Source organism: Equus asinus, chromosome X (assembly GCF_041296235.1).
Source record: "Equus asinus isolate D_3611 breed Donkey chromosome X, EquAss-T2T_v2, whole genome shotgun sequence".
Classification (NCBI taxonomy): Eukaryota; Metazoa; Chordata; class Mammalia; order Perissodactyla; family Equidae; genus Equus; species Equus asinus.
In genome coordinates, this window is record NC_091820.1 from 95810662 (window position 1) to 95831215 (window position 20554).

Here is a 20554-nt window from a genome sequence, read left to right on the forward strand (position 1 = left end):
ACATTTATTTAGTTTACCTGTTCTCAACAATTATATTTAAATGGTCTATAAAAACCTCATGAGACCTTAAACAAAATCAGCTATTATACTGAGTTATTAGTTTTGCTGATAAATTTTCTAACAGAGATGACATGAGCTCATTTGACTGGTAAACCCAGGCTGTATGTCTGCATCATATCTAATGCTGATAACTTTGCGGACATGCCTATTTTAAATCAAACCAGCAAACTTAAACAGACTTTTATTTACCAAAGATCATTTTATATCATGTTAAATAACTTTGTCTTTTATAAATTTCTGTATATTAATCAAAGACTGTATTCCATTATGAGAGATTTTGAATTCTCTCTTTTAAGGGTGACCCTTAATGTAGATTCATCTGAAACAGAGGTTGCCCAGAATGGTCATTACAATTCCAAATTATCTCAAAGGTTTACTTATTTTTACTTGTTTAATTTTAGATCAGGAATTTTGGGGGAGTTCAATTGGCAAAATTCAGTGAGAGAGGAGAGAGAAGCAGCAGATTTGGCTTCAGCCTGCCAGCTGCTGGCATGCTTAATTATTTGTTTTTCCTTAAAGAGGCAGTAAAGTATTTATGATTTTATTTAGAAGCTTCAAAAGATTAAAACAGGCTTCCCATTGTTGTAGCTGGCTTTTTCCAATTGCGTACATCAGCTTGAGTAAAGTGAAATTGTCCCATTTGGGCTATTTTAAAGTGAGATCTCCTTTAGTATGTTTAACATAGCCTGAAGGGTGGATTTATATGTTCTTACTATATTAGGCAGGGAAAACATTCCCCAGTGAGACATAATGTTTATCCCCACAACATAATGTATGATAGAATCAGGCAAAAGAGATGGAATTATTTTATATAAAGCCCACTTAAATATACCAATTTTTAAAAACTTTATCTTAATTTTATCAACTCATACTTTTAATTATAACTTACTTTAGAATTCTATTAACAAGTTTTAGTGTTACAATATTGTGTAGGGGAAGCAATTCCAGATAGACATAACATCTATTCCCAAAAAAACATTCAGGCAAAATTGACATAACCTCTTCATATAATATTAGTTTAAATGCTTTAATCTTTATAGTCTTACAAACTTGAGCAACCTAGCTGTTGCCCCAAACAATTGCTGGTCAGGTTTTCCACTGTGATTTCTGCTTCCTGACTTTGTAAAATTTTTTAAACTGGAGTGAATAGAAGACGTTTATCTCATGTCCTTTAATATTGGTGGGTCAATAAAGGGATTCCTTTAGCCCACTTAACCTTAGGCAGTGTTTTAGTAAAACCTTCATTTTAACTTTATTTACGTCTGTTCCATTTATCCCACTCTACTTTTTAATAACTAGTTAAGGGTTTTCATCCTGTTGGGATGAGTCTTGTGACTCTTCCCCTTTTGATTTTTCTTTGTTAACTTAATGTTTTTATTAGCATCTGTAAAACCACAAGAAGAAGCTGAGACCCCAAGTTTGATTAAGTTTTTAAGACTAATCATTATATTTTCCTTTTAATTTGGGCTTTTCATAGGTACCAATAAAACAGCTGTTTATGACGAGAGCTCTCTAAAATTTTCCAACTTAAGCATCCATTGTTTGGCCATTTTCTCTCCAGAATTTAAAGAATATGGTGGTCATGCATGTTACAAAAGGAAATGATCCCTTTTAGACATTGGCTTATGACTATAATTAGACCATCTACTTAGAATCAGCCCCAATGGTCTCTGCTTGGAGACAGACTGCATGTTTCCCATTCTGATACACAGAGACAGACACACAGATCCAGACACAGAAAAGCCAGATGCCAGTGAACCAGTTCCAAGATGGAGGGTAGAAAGTCCTACAACTATTTCCACTCCGGATGTGACCCCAGATGGCCCCTCTGTGAACAGAAAGGACCCAAGATGGTCCCTCCATGAATGGAAAGGACCCCAGATGGCCCTTCCATGAATGGAAGGGACCTCAGAGGAGGAGAAGGAACTTCACGGGCATCCCCAAGGTGAGTTACTCTATTTCAGAGTCTATTGACTCATCAGAATGAAGAGCAAACAAACCAACTAGGACCTGTTTCCTTGCCATCAGAAAATGTGCCTAGGGTCAACTGTGCCGCGTCAGATGGAAAGTACTGGGGACAGTCCCTAGGGCAAATCACCTAGGCAGCTGCTGGACTGCTTCCCAGAAAATCCCAGTTGGCCTGGGGCTGTGGAGCCAAGGGCAAGGGCCTCCTGGCTGGCTTGCCAGATCGTTACCGCCTACAAACATAGTTTCTTTACCCGCCACACAGAGGTGCCAAATAAAAACTGAAATGCCAGGCTTATAGAAAGGAAAAGGTTTTTATTTTGGATGACATTAGCCAGGAGATGAGAGTGAGTTTCAAATTTTCTTTGAAATTTGCTTCATTTCATCTCATCTCCCCGAAAGAGGGGAGGCGAGGGGTTTTAAAGGTTTGTAAGGAATGTGGCTGCTTGTAGATGGGGTCGTGGAGGGAGTCAGTGGCCTTGCTGGTCAGAGCCATCCCACCAGCCTGCATTAGGCCTTGCGACACTGTTTGCAGGGAGGAGGGGGAGATGATATGGAATCCAGGTAGTTATCCTTGGCTGTGTCTGTCTCCATGAGGAATAATGGATTCTGGAGCCAGGGAGCCAGGGAGTAAGCAGGGAAAGAGTGCTTTGGTTTTAACCCCATATACTCTGGGCCGGCATCAGACACATCCATGTTTTTAAGTTTATATGCTGTAGAGAGCATTAACAGAATCCACATATATTATTTTCAATCACTTTTTTCCCTGATGTGTTCAAACTGAGTTTCCCTGCTACCAGCTAGCCCAAAACAATGTCTCAGTGTATCCTGAACATTAAACATCTTCCCATTTGTCCAAGCCTAATTTTCTGTCATTTATTCACACTGTTACTCATCTAGGCCTGAACATCTAGAATCTGATCTGGGCCACCCTGCTGAGAGAAGACAGTGATTGCAGACAGTTAGTTACCATGTGTCCAGACCAACACCCGTAACTTTTAGCTGGTTTACGAATGCATCTCATTTTGAACTTGAGCTGATTTTGTCTTACAAGTGCTTGGCATGTGTGTATTGTCCTTTCCTTTTATTATTTTTAATTCCACAAGGAAGGTACTTCAAAGGTGATTTAATTCACATGAGTTGGTACCCTGGGGCCCTGGGCTGAGTAAGCCTATGACTAAACTTTTCCCCTGAATCCTGCTGTTAAAGCATTCACCCTTCTCAAGTCATGGGGCTGAGCTCTGGGCCATCTCACGCAGACACTCACCCATCCCCTCCCCTGTGGTGTTCACTGCTTGGCTAACTGGGTGGTTAAACTGATGAGCCTGCTTTGAGTTCAAGGGACTATATTTGGGAGACCTCGGGAAGAAGTATGTTGTGAAAATACTTTCATCTCATGACCTTCACTAAAATCCAGGGAAGTGGCGACATTGTCTGACTATGGAATATAAGGTTTATTTGAGAGACATACTGTGCTTACTCTTCCTCTAGGCACCTGTAATTTCCCTGAAGCTGCCAAAAGGGGACTGTCATGTGGTAAAGTCATAAGTTAATTCTAGGACCACCTTATTACCTAATTCCTTTGCCTTGGGGATGGTCCACATTCTGACACTGATCCACTTTTCTATGGAAATAGTTAGGTAGACATTTGTTCGTTTTTTCACTTTCAAAACCAAGACACTCTCATTGTAGATAAAAATAGAAAATTCAGGAAAGGAAAAAAATCATTATAAATCTTAAAAGTCTACTATTCATGGATAAGCACTGTTATCATTTGAGTGTACATATTGTCAGGAATTCTATGCAATTATAACCACATATATTTAAGAGTAGCAATGAGATGATATCCTACTTACAGTTTTGCAAACTGATTTATTTATATAAACATCATATTATGAATGTCAATCTATGCCAATCAATATAAACCTACATGACTAAAATCACAATAGAAACACTAATGGTCAATTCTGGCATGAAAATAATGATAGTAATGGTTAATATTTATTGCTAACTTCCTTAGTGTCTGATACTGTTATAAGTGCCAACTCTGTACTTACTCATTTCATCCTCACCACAACCTATGGGGAGGAGCTCTGGTTGCTCAACTTTAAACATAATGAACTGACGGCACGTCTAGCAAGTGGCAAGTGTAAGATATGCTGTGTTGCTCCTGAGCCCATACATCTAACCAGGATATACTACTGCCTCTCATATGACAAGATCTTCAACCTTACTGTTATTCAAGGCAAAGCAAAATAAAACAAGCTGAGGTACCATGTTTTTTTCTCAGTTAACTAGGCAGAAACTTCAAATATTGATAATAACCTCAGTGTGGTTAGGAATTTTGGGGAAATGTGTCCTGTTATACTTTGAAAGTTCTCCCTTATCTTGTCTCCCTTCCTATGCCTCAGGAGTATTCCCCATTTGAAAGCTGAGTTAATTTCCTGTTAGTAGAACTTAGAATATTTATATTTCCATACCATTTTATTGTTTTGTATTGTTGCAAGACCAATAAGTGTGTATTATAGGTAAAAATATATAACATAGAAAGGAAATACAATAAAATAACACCAAAACATACCACTTAAAGGTAAGTCCTTCTGTATTTGTTTCCTAGGGTTGTCATAACATAGTACCACGAAGTAGGTGGCTTAAAAAACATGGGGCAAGCCTGGTGGCATAGTGGTTAAGTTTGCACGCTCCACTTCAGAGGACCAGGCTTCGCTGGTTCAGATCCCGGGTACGGACATACATGCCTCTCATCAAGCCATGCTGTGGTGGCATCCCACATACAAAATAGAGGAAGACTGGCACAGATGTTAGCTCAGTGACAATTTTCCTCAAGCAAAAGGATGAAGATTGGCAACAGATGTTATCTCAGGGCCAGTCTTCCTCACCAAAATAAAAACAAACAAAAAACCCCCCAGAAATCTATTGTCTTGTAGTTTTGGAGGCTAGAAGTCCAAAATCAAGGTATTGACAGGTCATGCTCCCTTTGAAACCTATAAGAGACTTCTTCCTTGCCTCTTCCTAGCTTCTTGTGCTTTGAAGGCAATCTTCAGTGTTTCTTGACTTGTAGATGCATCACTTCAATCCTCCATCTTCACACGGCATTCTCCTTCTGTCTCTTCATATCATCTTCTGTCTGTGTGTGTCTTTGTGTCCAAATTTCCCCTTTTTATAAAGACATCAGTCATATCGGATTAGGGCCCACCCCAATGACCTCATTTTATTTTGATTGCCTCTGTAAAGAATTTATCTCCCAATCAGGTCACATTTTGAGATAGTTGGGATTAGGACTTCAACATACAATTTTGGGGGGACACAATTCAACCCAGAATAACCACTAATGTTTTCATCCGCATTATATTCTTTGAGTAGTTTTCTTATGCAAGTATTTACATATTTATGCACGTATGCATGCATTTATAGATTTATGTACAAATATAGGATCACATCTTACATTTGGCTTTGTGACTTGCTTGTCTCACTAATAACATACCTCAACGTCATTGACTGTGGATAAACATCAGTCTATACCATCGGGTTAGTAAGTATACTAATGCCTGATAAAGATATAGAAAAATAAATAAAAATGACTAAAATGTATTATATGCCAAATGCTTTTTATGTATTGAGTCATTTAATGCTCACAGCACCAGTATAAGGTAGATATGGTGTTAATCCCCATTTTATAGATGAAAACCTGAGGGACAGGGAGAATAAGGACTTAGCCCAGGACTGCTCAGTCAGGGAGCAGGACAGCTTGGGTTTGTCCCCAGCACCTCATGGTCCAAAGCCTGGAAACCTGTCAAAGATTTGTTGTTAAGTAACAGAAGCTGTCTGCACAAGTGTGAGTATTTTAGGAGATCATTAAAAATAACACTCAGTATGTTAAAATATTCGTACAGAACAGCTGGGCTAGTAGCAAAAAGGTGGCTTGTGACCATGGTGAGAGCACGTTCATTGCAAACATGAGGACAGAAGTCATAGTGCAGTGGGATGAGTCAGTTGGAAGTGAACAATGTTAACAGGAAATGCAGAAAATTCTTTCTGGAAGTTTGCCTTTGAAGAGGAAGAGAGAGAGACAAATAGAGAGGGAGAGATATGGAGAGAGAGGGAGAGGGAGAGAGAGAGAGATCTTGTAGCTGAATGTGGATGAGGAGTCCAAAGAGGGTTTTTAAAAAACTCCAAAGCCTTAAATTTGAATGACTTTAAAAGTTAATGTGAAAGAGCCATCTCTGCTCAGATTTAATCTTTGGATTTTGCCATATATTCATTCCCCTTCTTACTCTCTTATTTCCACTATAGAGTTAATGAGATGCTTCTAATGGAATACTTTGGATTTTAAGCTCAATACATATTTAATTATTAGTGAATAGAAGAATGAATACTTGTGTGTCAAGAAATGCTAGTAGTTCTTGGCTTTTTATCTCTCAGAGAGGCAGGAGACAGCTGAAATCCTGGTGGATATGGCTGGATAACGCATGATCTGAGGACTCTTTCATTGCTGACTGTAGGATAGGTCCAGAATTTTCCTATAAATATATGAACATACTGAGCAGTCCAGGAGCAGTAGTTATGCAAACACCACACCTTGCTGCCCTAGTACCATCTCTCACTAAGCTCATCAGGTGAGTCAAAGACAAGCTGTCTGTCTTCCCAGTGTGGAGAACCAGATCAGGATCTGCTCAGAGGCATGATGTTAAGCAGCTCTTATGAGCTTCTGAAACACCTAAGAAAGTAGAGAAACTCTGTCCCCAAATTTTGAACTCAAGACAAATCAGAGAGATATCTGCTCCCTTCATCTGAATGCCTGTATTCTCATTATGAGAAAACAATGAGAAATGATTTTTAACTTCTAAAACTGTCGTCAATGAGAAAAAGATAGTACCCAATTGTACTTGTCAGGATAGGCTAATGACATAGCATACAATGCTATTTTTCTTTAGCTTAATATAAGTTTATTCTTCTCTCGTAAAACAGTCTAACACTGGTGTTACTTGTCAGATGACTCTCATAGGTTCCTTTCTTGCAAGTGGGGATACAGGGACCCCAGGCCTTCCATCTTTTATCCCTGCCACTCCCTTGAGCTTCAGAGTCCTATGATCAATTCTCTGCTGGCAGAAAGTGAGGAAATGGAGTATAGCTTGGGATGATTTAGAGGTCAGGTGTAGAAGCAGCAAATATCACTTCTGTCCACATTCCATTGGATAGAACTCCACTCCTCAATGTTTTAGTTTAGGTTCACCCAAAAGCAGAACTTAGGTGCTGGTAGTTTATTTGGGAGCAGATCCCAGGAGTGAGGTAAGAGTTAGAATGGAGTTAAGAAAGAGCTAAAGCCAGTATAATGGTGCATTATTGACATTGTTGCTGTAGGTAGATAATGGGGACTAGGTTTATCTGGGATCTCTGAGAAGCATACAAAACGTCTCCCAGAATTATCTGCCAAAAAGTTGGGAGGCTGGAAAGTTTATTCATCACTCTGAGTTCTGTTGGTTAAGGGTTTCTCTTGAGGGCATTAATTCCCCTGCAATTCATGGATGGGCTTGTATGGGGGTTAGGAGGACTGCTTGAGGCTAATGAGAAGAATCTGAAGCAGGAATGTGAGTGAAGGCAGCCTGCTTGAGGTAGGACACTGCTGCCATTGGTGTGAGCTCACAGGGAACTGTCCATGACAGCTGTGAATGTGTGCCCAGAGATGTAATAGGAGACACCAAAATTGCTTAATACACATGGCTTTCAGTAAAGGATGCTAAGTAATGTAGTATAGCTGTGTGCTGTCGAGGAAGAGAAAGTTGGAAACAATCTAAATTTTCCTAAAGAAGTGGAATATTTAAATAAATTATGAAGCTTGTTAGTTAATGGAAAGTTCTCTAAAAAACATTTTGAAGAGAAATAGGTGAATTGCAGAGCAAGTTAAATAATGTTACTCTGGATTTCAGGAGTGAGACCTGGACTTGGGGAGTCATAACTGTATAGATTTTATAAACTAGTTGAAATCATTTATCCAGTGAGGGAAGATAGAAAAGGATGAGGTCCAAGAATTAAATTAAACCCTGGGCCCTCTAGCATTAGGAGGTCAGAGAATATATATATTGGTTTATAACATTATATAAATTTCAGGTGTACATCAGTATATTTCGATTTCTGTGTAGACTACATCATGTTCACCACTCAAAGTCTAATTACCATTTGTCACTGTACACATGTGCCCTTTTTAAAAAGTTATTATATTGAGGTCATATGGGCTTATAACAGTGTATAAATTTCAGGTGTACATTTATTGCATTTCAGTTTCTACATAGACTGCATCATGTTAACCACCAATAATCTAGTTTCCATCTGTGCCTCTTTACCCCTTTAACCCTTCCTCCACTCCTTTCCCTTCTGCCAACAATAGCCAAGACATAGAAACAAGCAAAATGCCCATCAGGGATGAATGGATAAGGAAGATGTGGTGTATACACACACACACACACACACACACACACACACACACACACACAATGGAATACTACACAGCCATAAAAAGGTGAAATCTTGCTATTTGTGACAACATGGATGGACCTTGAGGGTATTATGCTAAGCAAAATAAACCAGACAAAGACAAATACCATATAATTTCACTCATATGTGGAAGATAAACAAACAAACAAACACATAGATAAGAAGAACAGATTGCTGGAACTGCTTCTTATTTTATCACTTTTTGTTTTCTATTTCAGGCAATGCTGCAGTGAATCTCCTCTTACCAGCCTACTTTTATACATGTGATATAGTTTCCCTACATTACAGGATGTCATATATATTCCCTGGGACTTGATTTCAGTAATTAAAACTTTCTCAAAAAGTGTTTGAGAATTCTGATTTCTTCACCTGACCTCTATAACTGGTGTCATCAGAATATTTAAATTCATGTCTAACTGTTAAGTGTATTTCCATTTCCTTGATTTGTGTCAAAATTAAGTCTCTCTCTCTCTCTCTTTCTCCAGACATACACACAAAGCCAGTTTTTAAACTTTTCTTCTGTGATTTTTTCTTCCATTTTATTGGATTCTTTCTATACTTAAGTTTTGTCATATGATAGGTGGCAAAAGGTCATTTAGATGCTTTTATTTGCATTCTTTAAATTATTAGTGAGTTAGAACTTTTTCTTGTAATTATGGACAATCTGCATTTCTTTGCACACTGTTTACAAATTTTGTCTATTTTGCTATTTTGTTATAGGGCTCTTAAGGCATAAGGTTAATATCTTCACTGATACAGACACTCATTGTTTCAACAGATATTTACTGGGTGTTTATTTTTTGCCAGACACCCCAGCCAAAATCCATATTCCAGATCTTTTTTCTGAGATCTGGATGATTATATTTACTTGAAATGTCCCCTTGGAGAAAGAAAAGTATTAGTACCCAGCCAAACATTTGTGAATCGTCAAGGAGAACATACACAGTTCAAAAACACTTATCCCTAAGCCCTGTATGATCACAAAGTAAAAAGGATGCAATGTATTATATAATGAGAGCTATGGGTTAGGATTAGTCTTTTTGTGATCTCTGTATCAACAGCAAGATTTTTAAAAGTTACATAATGTTCCTGAGTTTTCTTTTCCTCATTTGTAAAATGGGAATAATTATATCTATATCAGACAATTATCGTGAGAATCAAAAAAGCAAAATATTTCAAGTGTCAAACACAGCATATGGTATACTTGGTATTCAATAAATGTTAGTTTCCCTCCTTTAATCCAAATAGCATGATTACATAATAATCATGTGGAAATGGTAAATGGAAGGGAAATGTATAAGTTTCCATTGTGTATTAACTTTAGTGTCATTTCTATGTACTGGAGTGATTTCTCCAATAATTTAGAAAAAAGGAAAACAATCACTGGACCAGTTCCCTAGGGTTTAAAAAAGAAAACCACCAAAACCATCATCCCATTTTATTTTATTTCATATACTTCCCTATCTCACTTTTTTATTCTATGTTATTTTCTTAAGAATAATATGTGCAATGTGACCCATAAAGAAGAGGCTTTGCAGAAGAACATTGCAATAAAACATTAGGGGCCAAGTATACCATAGGGTCTTGGGTAAGTCATTTCCCCTGTTCTAGCTGTTTTTGGAAAGTACCTCTCAGATAGATCTAGGGGTTAATGAGATCCAATCTAGGAAAACACATATGATAAAACGTCATAAAACTAAATACACACATTTACACACAAAGGAGTGCATGTAAAATGGTGAGATCTGAGTAAGGTCGGTGGATTATATCAATGTCAATTTTCTGTTTGTCATATTTTACTGTAGTTATACAAGTTACCGTTGAGGGAAAATGGGTAAAGGGCATAAGATCTCTCTGTCGTTTCTTACAACCACATGTAAATCTACAATTGTTTTAAAAAAGTTTTTTAAAAGGCATAGTTTTTCTCCTCTAGGGAACTAAGAAAACTCACCCAACTGAAGGCTTACTGTGTGCTAGGTATTGGGAAGGTGGCTTTACACGAATCACCTCTAAGATAAAAATATTTTCTCTGGTTTGCCCTGAACAGAAGGGTTGCCTGTTGACCTGGCATCCTATGCAGTGTAATGTTTGTCCAAAATTTTTCTCTTTTTTTTTTTTTGGTTTCTGTTTTTTTAGGTATGCTTTTTGGTGAGGAAGATTGAACCTGAGCTAACATCTGTTGTCAACCCTCCTCCTTTTTTCTTTTCTCCCCAAAGTCCCAGTATATAGTTGAATATCCTAGTTTTAAGTCCTTCTAGGTCCTCTATGTGGAATGTCACCACAGCACGGCTTGATGAGCAGTGTGTAGGTCCACCCCCAGGATCCGAACTGGCGAACCCTGGGCCAGTGAAGCAGAGTGCTGAACTTAACCGCTACGCCACCAGGCCTACCCCCCAAATTTTTCATTTTTAAACAATGTATTATTATTACTGATATTTACATTAAAGTAAGCCAGAATGGGTTTAGTGAAGCTTGTTTACGTGTATTAGTTTTCTAGAGCTGCTGTAACAAATAACCACAAACTTGAAGGCTTAAAACAATACACATTCATTCTCTTACAAGAGTGTAAGTCAAAAGTCTGAAATCAGTTTTACTAGGCTGAAATCAAGGTTATGGGCAAGGCTGTGCTCCCTCTGGAACCTCTAGGGGAAAATCCATTTTCTTGCCTTTTCCAGCTTCTAGAGCTCTATTCCTTGCATTCTTTGGCTCATGGCCCTTTCCTCTGTCTTTGAAGACAGCAGCTTAGCATCTTGCTTCAGTTGTCACATTGCCTTCTTCTGTAGTAAAATCTCCCTCTGTGTCCCTCTTATAAGGACACTTGTAACTGTATTTATGACCTGTCTGGATAATCCAGAATATTCTCCCAATCTAAAGACTCTTAATCACATTTGAAAAGTCTCTTCCCTAATTCAACATAATTAACATATCTCTGTCGAGGACAACTTGCAGAGTACCCACTGTTAAAATGAAGTAAATTCATGCAGGGGCAGTTAGAGCTGGCTCCTTTTTGTCTTGAGTGGTAATGAGAAAAACGTTTGATGCTGCTACCCCTGCTGGTTATATGTGATTAGCTAGTTGGGCCATGACCCCTGCCAAGGACCTCCAAAATGCATGAAAGTGCCAGCCTACCAACCATAAGATCAGAGGAAAACATGGGGAATCATAAGTTAAATGTATGTGAAATACGTGTGGGAAGTGAAGGCTGAACTGTCCTGCTGTGGAGCATGAACATTCTTGGTACAGTGGTTTTATCATTTATTATACACTATAAATCTACATCTATATGTATTTTATTGTTGGGAATGATTCTTTAACTTTTCAATAAGAAACAAAAGTGCATATTGAATGGAAAATTAAGTAACATATTTCGTTTTCTTGGGAAAGTTGATGAAAACGTTTAACTTGCACAAAATGTTTGCTGACATTTACCATGCACCAAGAGGACTGTAGTGATATTATTTACCTCAGGAAAACTTAAATCTGCAAACCTGCTGAAGAAACATTTGCATCTACTTCAGAAGGTAGTAGTTATTTTAAGAAGAATGTGTCAATTTAGTACATACAGATGCAGAAGTTGTGTCGACTTCTCATTCTATGAGCAGAAATTCTAATTTAGATCAAACTATTTTTCTTCTCATTTAATTATACAAATTTTGAATTCCAAGTTTCTGCGTGCATGTTCAAAAATAGGAGTAACAGCTGTTAAAATGTTGACTTCATTAGCAAAAGAACTTAGCAAAATAATTATTGATGATAATTTACAATCAGCATCGTCAGATGATTAAAAGAGAAAATCAGTTAATGCCAACAGTGATTTGATATTACTTTCATTAAAATTCACGGAATAATAATAGTAACATTTTTTTGGAGGTTCATACTGATGAAAGGGTAACGTCTAGCCTTGTTACCAATGGCATTGTTAATTTGGTTAAAAAATTCAACACAGGATAAAATGACTAGTTATGTGGTGATAATGTGAATACACATCTTGGTAGCACAAACCATTTTAGAAAGATCAATGTTTTACTAAATTAAGAAACAGTAGCAGAAATATAATTAGAATTGGGTGTGTTGCACATAACATAATTGTGTAAATAAGATGTGGTATTTTGCAAATAAAATAGAAATAGTGCTTCCCATATTTACACATACACTCGTACACACATACAGTGTGTGTGTGTGTGTGTGTGTGTGTGAGCATGTGCCCGTCACTACACTGTAGAAGCTAAAATACTGGCAATTTTCCAGTTCTTGGGTTGAGTGGTGGCTTCAGAAATGTGAAAGAGAAAAAGGAAGGGAAGAGAAGAGGGACAAGCATGGGTTACTTAGGAGTGTTGTGAACCAAGGGTTTTGATGGGTCTGTGCATCTGTGGCCCATTTTTAAAAATATTTTAATGCTTTCTTTTTTTTAGCTGCCTGGCATTCTCTCTAGACGAGAACAGGTCAGAACTGATGGAGTGTAAGTTTCCAAAGTGAAGAGAAGTAAATGGAGAAGGCGAGAACGAAGTTGGTGAAAGTAGTTTGGGGTATAAAGATTTCGAGGCCCCTGAGGGACATTCAGGCAGTGGTGTCCAATAGACAGTTGACAAAGAGGGTCTGAGGTCCGGGGAGGCAACAGCCTGGAGAAGAAATCTGGGAATCATCTGTGCTTGGAGGGAAGTGAACAGAGATCACCCAGGAGAGAGGAAGCTCAGGAACACCGCCACTCAAGGTGGCAGCGCAGCTTCCTAGTGGGCACCACCACCTGGGCCCTGGAGTTAGGCCAAGCCGGTCCTGAAAGCGGGCTGTGGGGCTCAGTTGCTGAGCGCTCTTGGTCAAGTCAGGTACCCTTCCTGTGATCAGCTGTCACACCCAGGGATCATGAGCATCTCAGAGGGATGCTGCGCAAGGACCTGAGATGAGCAGGTAAAGTACCTGCGATAAGGAAGTCGCCTCCCTCCTGCTCTCTCGGTGACTCCCTCTTGGCCACCCGCACCCCCCCACGCCCCCGCCACGGTCCACAGCTGCCGGTCCCTCGGGGATGGGGTGGGGGGGCGGGGCGGGGGCCGAGCCAGGTGACGCGGCGCTCACGTGACCGGCCGGGCGCCGACGTGGGCAGCAGCCCGCGCACCCGCCCGCCGCCCTGCGGTCCCGTCGCCGGCGGCAAACCGGCTCCCGGAGCTGCCCGGGCGGCGGGCGAGGGGCGAGCGGGCTTCGGCGAGCCCGAGGCGGTCCCGGGCCCGCAGGTCAGTGTGGAGGTGGGCGCTGCCGGCAGCCAGGGGCAGGGCTGGAGGTGGGTGGGAGTAGGATCCGGGAGCAGCGGGGAGGGGCCGACGAAGGGGTCCAGGAGATGGGTGAGGAGGGGGACGGGGCGCGGGCAGTGGGGAGGGAGGGTCGACCCCGCAGCGGGCCCCGCCGCCTTCTCCTCGACGCCCCTCCTCTGCGCCCTCCATCTATTTTCGAGCCTGCGATGGGGAGGGGAGGGGGCGCCCCCGCAGTGCGACAGTGAAACGTAGACACGTTCTGCCAATAACCCCTCTCACACTCTGCGCCTATGAGGAAATAGCGACCTCCGCGAAAAGCGTGGGGGGTGGGGGCGGGTTGCCTGCAGGGGAGGGGGACACAGAGACCCAAGCAGTTTGGAAAGCATCCTGGTCTGGCGCCCGAGGCCTGAAAGGTAATGGCGGCTGGGATGCAGGGGAAATAGGAGAGGGAAACGTTGGATGATGAGGGCTCGGACTCAGAAAAGAAACCTCAGTGCCCTGAGCGTGCAGCCCCTGCCCCTGTCTGCTCTCTGTCTGCAGGTCTTCGTGTCTGTTCCCAGCACTCTGCTAGGCTAGAAAAGGAGGAAGCTGTCCAGAATCCCTGCAGGTCAGTGAAAGCGGGGAGCGGCCCCGGACGGGGACCCGGGGGAAGCGGGTGGAGGGCATGGCCTGGGCAGAATTTGAGGGCCCCACTCGCATCCCACCACCACACATATAATAGACACGCACGCCGCCACACTGAAGGATGGTGCGGAAGGTGGTAGGGCCTGCCAGGGAAAGGGTTGGCTCTGGTGTGTGGGAGGAGTGATGGGGGTAAAGGGGTGGGCAGGAGGCACACTTGGAGGCCGAGGCTGGTCAGGGGAACCCTGACAGGGGACGAGATGCAAGTACTATCCAGACCCACATTCCACCCTCAGTCTCCTTTGTCTCCTCTCCCCCTCACCCGCAGGGCAGGGTAAGGAGGGGAAATCTCAACATGGAAAACCTCTGCACTGAAAATGAAGAAATGCTTGAGAACCAAGGAAAGATGGGAAACAAAGAACAGCCACTGGATATGAGAAAGCCCGAAGTAGCTTGTAGTCTGGAAGACAAGGAGAAGTTAGAAAAGGAGGGACAGACAGATCACAAGGGAAAGACAGAAGACGAGGAAGTACTAAAGGATAAGGAGAAGCCAGAGAGTGAGGCAAAGCCAAAAGAAGGAGGAAAAGCAGAGAGCGGGGGAAAGACAGAGAGCCAGAGAAAGCCAAAAGAAGGAGGAAAACTAGTGAGTGAGGGAAAGCCAAAAGAAGAAGAAAAGCCATCCAGCGAACCAAGGGCTGCAGGAAAGCGCCCAGCTGGGGATGATGTACCCAGGAAAGCCAAGAGAAAAACCAACAAGGGGCTGGCTCAGTGCCTCAAGGAATATAAGGAGGCCATACACGATATGCATTTGAGCAATGAGGAGATGATAAGAGAATTTGATGAGATGGCTAGGGTGGAGGATGAGGTGAAGAAAACCAGACAGAAATTGGGGGGCTTTATGTGGATGCAAAAAAGCTTACAGGACCCCTTCCACCCGAGGGGCCCAAGGGAACTCAGGGGTGGTTGCAGGGCCCCACAAAGGGGCTTTGAAGACATTCCTTTTGTGTAGTACTCTGGCCTGCATGGGCCAGGCCCTGTGCTTTAACCTTAGGCTAAAGGTGTCACTCTTGTTACCAGCAGCCTTTTGATCCAACTACAGTGCTCTATCAGTAGGGGATTTTCACCCTTGTGCATTGCAAAGACGTTATGATTCTTGGAAAAATAAAGCAGCTTACAGTATCATCTACAGAATCAGTCCACTTTTGTAAAAAAAGAAATTTATGTAGTACATCTATGCACAGGAAAAATAGTTTTATTCACTAAAAGGTTAACAGTGGTTTTTGGAGTTGTGAGACTGTGGGTGATTTATTTTCTTTGTCTTCTTTCTGCTCATCTGTTTATTTTTTCCTAAAGAACACAGATTACTTTTCTCATAAGGAAATACTAAAATATAAAAAAGGGAAACTGTACACCTGTTCAGTGAGTTTATGAAGGCAGTGGAGACACTTAAAATTCTTATTGTCAGAACTTAAAATGATATGTAAAACTCACATTACCTCTTGACTCATATCTGGAGGAATAAACCTGGCAGTTATAACAGATTCATTGCCGTAAAGAACAGTCTTGTTATCTATGAAATTGGGATAATACTTGCCTCACAGGATTGCCAAGTGAATTAGATGAAGTACTGAATACATGAGCTGTGTTGGGCTGGCTTCTACCTTTTTCCCTACTCTAGCAGGACCAGGACCCCATCAGACACTTGGAAGAGGGTTAAGGTACATCTCACCTGTGCTTAGGAATAAGCAAGGTGGGTGCCACCCTCCCCTAGGTACTGCTGTGTCTCCTGGGCACTGTGTCCCTTCTCAGGAGTCCTGCACTCCATTAAGGCCCCCACTGCAGCTGATGGGCTGCTGTCTCCAGGGTGACAAACCCCAATTGATTTCCCTGGAGTCCCCAGTGAGCCCCAAACCTGCCTCACCCTATGACACCTGTAGAAGTGAAGATAAAGACTTTTTCCTTAGAGTTATGCTTACCCAAGTGGGTAACACCTCAGTGATGCTTCCGCCCCAATGGATTTCAGATTTTTTTAGCAAAACAATCCTTTATGTTTGTTGCTTTGAAAGTTTGTTCTTGCATGCAGACATTTCTCCATCAGATTCAGATATGGGAGGCTGGGATAAAATTTGAGTGGCACACACTGTTTTTCTCCTCTGTCAGTGCCTTGTTTGCTTGTTCCTCTTTCCTTAGAGGAAATTATCTCCTAGGAAACTCCTTCCAGGACCCACCTTACAAGGTTAGCACACCTACCCACACTTGTGGTCTTTAGAGCATCGCTACTCAAATAGTGGTCCACGGACCACTGCATCAGCATCATCTGATAGATAGTTAGAAATTCAGACTCTCAGGTCCCCATCCCGGACCTACTGAATTAGAATCCTCATTTTAATAAGATGTGCAGGTGATTTCTGTGCACATTACAGTTTGAGAAGCACTGGTTTATAAGGAGACTCTATACTTAGCCTCCTCACTTCCACTTTCACATGAAATATTTGCCTAGAAGGATAAATATATGTGTTACATAAGATACACATCACAGATTATTAAATAGACCTGTGTTTGTCAAACTTCAGTTCCACACCCCCTGCGTTAGTAGAGCCTGAAACAAATTCAGTGAGTCAAGACCCACAATTTTTTAATGAAGTAGGGTAGAATAGAATTGATTAGAGCCAAATAGTAAATATCAGACTACATTGTGGGTAGGAAGGGTGAGTATTGTTTGTGAAATTTGTCTTTCTGTTATGTATATATGTATGGTTGTGTACCCTGAGTTGTGATGAAAAACTGGTTGTATTTCTGATTGTGGGCTGAAGTTTTTAAAACATTGGGAAATACTACATTGGACTCTGCTTCGCAAAGCACAGTCTGACCTTTCCATTCTGGTACTTCTAATGCCTAGCACAGTGCCTGACAAGTAATAGGTTATTTAAAAATATTCTAAATAATAATAGCTGAGTTAGGAGTTCTTGCCCCAGATCAATCACAGTCTAGATAAATAACTGTGGGCTCTACTTCTCTAGCAGGGTTTGGAATTGCAGTTCCAAATGAAATACCATGTAGAAGGGTTTGTACCACAAATTTAGCCCTATCTCATTTTATTCATGTGTGTTTTTAAAGTGTGCTAATCTACCACATGTCAGAATCACCAGAGGACTTTGTTGAAAATGTGAACTCCTTACCCTCCTTCAAATCCACTGAGTGGACCTTTAGAATCTCCATTTTTAGCAAGCTTCCTAGGTGATTCTGATTCATGCTAAAGGCTAATGTCCACTGATTTATATATTCATTATGATATCAGTCACATTAAGCGTAAACCACCATAAGATAAGCAGAAGAAAAGAGTGCAATGTCTCTTTTTGGGGGGGGGGAGGGGAAGGCCTTTCTAAAGTATAAAACAAAGTTTGGGAGTAAGAATTCATAAAGACAAGGGTTAGTATGTCTAATGAAGAGAATCTGAAAGTCTTTAGAGCAAATCGTGGCTATAAACAAAGGCAAATGGAAGGCATCTCATAGTATGGTGTATTTCCTTCTCCAGATGCTATGATAAGTATGGCAGCTAAACAGTTCCATTGCTAAACCTCAAGTGTCAATGCTTGCAAATTCATAGTTTAGGGCAGGAAAAAAAGGATGCAATATAGCAACAGCATTAAGGATATGCATCACAGCCAAAAGCTGTCATAGCGAGGGGGTCTGGAGTAGCCAGGTGTGAGCTTCAGTTGTTGTCCCTCTCTATAAAAGCCCTGGCAATAAGCACTTCTTTTAGATCAGAAACCACTGATGTGTGCACAGTATACCTCAGAACCAAAGAGCACAAAATGGAATCTCAGCCCAGGATTCTTGTACGCAGCTGTTTATGTAAGCATATCCTTGTTACATAGCCAGCTTCAACAGCAGAGCTCTTGGTGGGGAGGTTCCCCAAGATCAGGTGCAAATGATCAACCTTGTTACCAATAAAGCTGACAAGCTGGTACAAAGCACCCCACACTCCTCAAACCCATGGTTATAAAACAACACTCTTAGTGTGTTTCATGCCTTTACCATTGGTCAGTGCCACACAGGTGCATTTCTTATTTCAGTAGAACAGCTCAGGCAAATCCAAGTCCTGCTGGAATTAACCTTTTATGAACAATATGCCTTTTATCCTCCTCCTTACAATGTGAATAAAGCTGAAATATGGGTATCCTTTCTCACTGCAGGCACGGTTCCCAGTGAGTACTACTAACGTGGCCCTCACCTGTTTGCTGGAGATCTCTCCATCTTCTCATCTGGATTCACACTTCACCCTCCTCCACTCTAACTGTATCCTGGGGAGTCTGGCGTGTATGGACTACCTTAAAGGGCTCCCTTGTCCTTTGGGAGCCAGCAGTGGACAATGTGGTCAGAAAATTTTCCTCCCAGCTTGTTCTCTGCAATGTCACTAAAAGACTGTGTCTCTTCTACAAAGGTTCCTAGAAGGTAGCCTTCTCTACATAGGCTCTTTATCTCCGGCTTTCAGTAACCCCTCTTTCCTTTTGTCCCTCAGGCCTAGGGCTGATAATCCTACCTTTCCTAGCCATGGAGTATTGCATTATCCCTTGTGGTTTTCCAATATCTGTCCCACACCTTTGTATATTGTCCTTGTATTCAAGAAATTCTCACATCTTCTAATGTGAATGTACCCCCTCTTTCCTGCCATGTACTTCTCAGACATAGTAATAGATTCCAGAAGTTACCCCAGGAATTGGGTTGCTCATTTGAAGAGGAAAAAATAACCTCCTTACAATGGGGGTCAGGAGAGTGGGGAGCAGGTGTTAGGAGAGGTTCACTGGTATATGGCAGGTAGTGGTATCACATTTCCTCAAATTAACACCACTGGTGGTGTGGAATGAAGTACAGGTGGAATCCAAAGTTTTGGGAAATCAAGTCACTGTATCATTTAAGCACCGTGTCAAAAATAATTATCCAAAATTTTGTGGAGGCACCTGTGTTCATCTGATGGTCCTAAAGAGTATGCACAGGAAAAAGAAGAAATTGAAAGTGATAAGAATACAAGAGAAAACACATGTATAGCACCAAGAAGACTGCATGGCATGTTTGAAGGAGTCCCTCATCGTAGGGGAGGTGAAGCTGAGGAGCAACCCCAGGTTCTTATAGTGTCACAGAGTTCCACTGCCAATTAAATTCTCCACCTGCTATGGCTTTTACAATAAGGTAAGGACACTAGTAGGGAAGGAGTGGAACCCTGATATATTGGATAGAGGCATTTGTGCAGACATGCTCCAAGGCATTGAGAAATGCATTGGTGAGAGGGTCACCAGCATCCTTGAAGATTTCTGTGGGCCTGTGCTCTGTAGGCTGGAGATGATAGTGGAGAGTGCTGCAGTGAAATTGGGTTACTTGATCTTAATGTGAATGAAGGGATCCTAGAGTGGTGGAGGTCAGTTGACAGTGCTTAATCATGTGAGACAAGGTGAGTGCAACTACCAAATAAGCCACAGGGATGAAATGGCAATTAGATGATGTTTGACCTACAGTGATCTGTGGGGATGGCTAATCAGAGTATTCCTAAAAATGAAATAATTGGGCAGCCTATAGGATGCTGCCCAACATATTCAGGCAGAAAAAAAATTCTATGTCTGCTGGAAAGCCTAATTTCAGTTACTGTAGTGGGGTTTCTCAACTTATTACCCAATCGAGGGGAAGGCAGGGTACCTCTAAGGTAGGACCCTGCAGCCACTGGTGTATAATATGAATCTTCCATCAAACATTTCCCAGTGGGAGCTGCAGACACTTTTCAGTGTGACTGTGCACTAGGGAAAGGGAAATACCAAGACCTTCTGGGAGGTACTAAATCTTGAGACTGAGGTACAGAGAGGCAAAAGAATAAACAATACAGAAAAAACTGTGAAAGACTAATGGGACATGATGAAAGAAAAATCTAATATATGTGTAATCAAAGTCCCAGAAGAAGAGAAGAGAGAGAACGGGGAAGAAACCCTATGAAGAAATAATGGAAGATTGACTCCTGGCTTGGCAGTATGAGGAGCCCCACTGACCTGATCCCAGTGAAAGTGGTGAAATTATATTTAAAAAACCAATAACAACCATTAAAGGCCTTTGGAAATGGTCCTAAGGACAAACAGCACAGGAAGAAACATCTGTTCAAGAAAATCTAC

At 41.4% G+C, this 20554-nt stretch overlaps 1 protein-coding gene and 1 long non-coding RNA gene across 6 annotated transcripts in view; both read left to right on the forward strand.

The window, feature by feature from the left end:
* LOC106823087 (uncharacterized) overlaps positions 1 to 8884 on the forward strand; it is a 30457-nt gene extending 21573 nt beyond the window's left edge. The window contains exons 3-4 of the long non-coding RNA XR_001396051.3: positions 1773 to 2005; positions 8754 to 8884. This is a non-coding gene — a long non-coding RNA (uncharacterized lncRNA). The remainder of the gene's footprint in view (positions 1 to 1772; positions 2006 to 8753) is intronic.
* Positions 8885 to 13594: 4710 nt separating this feature from the next.
* On the forward strand, positions 13595 to 18289 carry TCEAL2 (transcription elongation factor A like 2). 5 transcript variants are annotated; one of them, XM_044763304.2, is made up of 3 exons: positions 13595 to 13760; positions 14319 to 14385; positions 14733 to 18289. In XM_044763304.2, the coding sequence occupies exon 3, from the start codon at positions 14755 to 14757 to the stop codon at positions 15406 to 15408; it is 654 nt and encodes a 217-aa protein (XP_044619239.2). In that variant the 5' UTR covers positions 13595 to 13760; positions 14319 to 14385; positions 14733 to 14754; the 3' UTR covers positions 15409 to 18289. The 5 variants fall into 5 exon arrangements, with proteins under 5 accessions (XP_044619239.2, XP_070358760.1, XP_044619237.2 ...); XM_070502659.1 differs by having other exon boundaries at positions 13605 to 13772; positions 14728 to 18289; XM_044763302.2 differs by having other exon boundaries at positions 13606 to 13760; positions 14728 to 18289.
* Positions 18290 to 20554: the final 2265 nt, after the last annotated feature.

Bases quoted from the DNA above. Each gene is read 5' to 3' on its own strand.
- TCEAL2 (XM_044763304.2), top strand. From the start codon at position 14,755: ATGGAAAACCTCTGCACTGAAAATGAAGAAATGCTTGAGAACCAAGGA.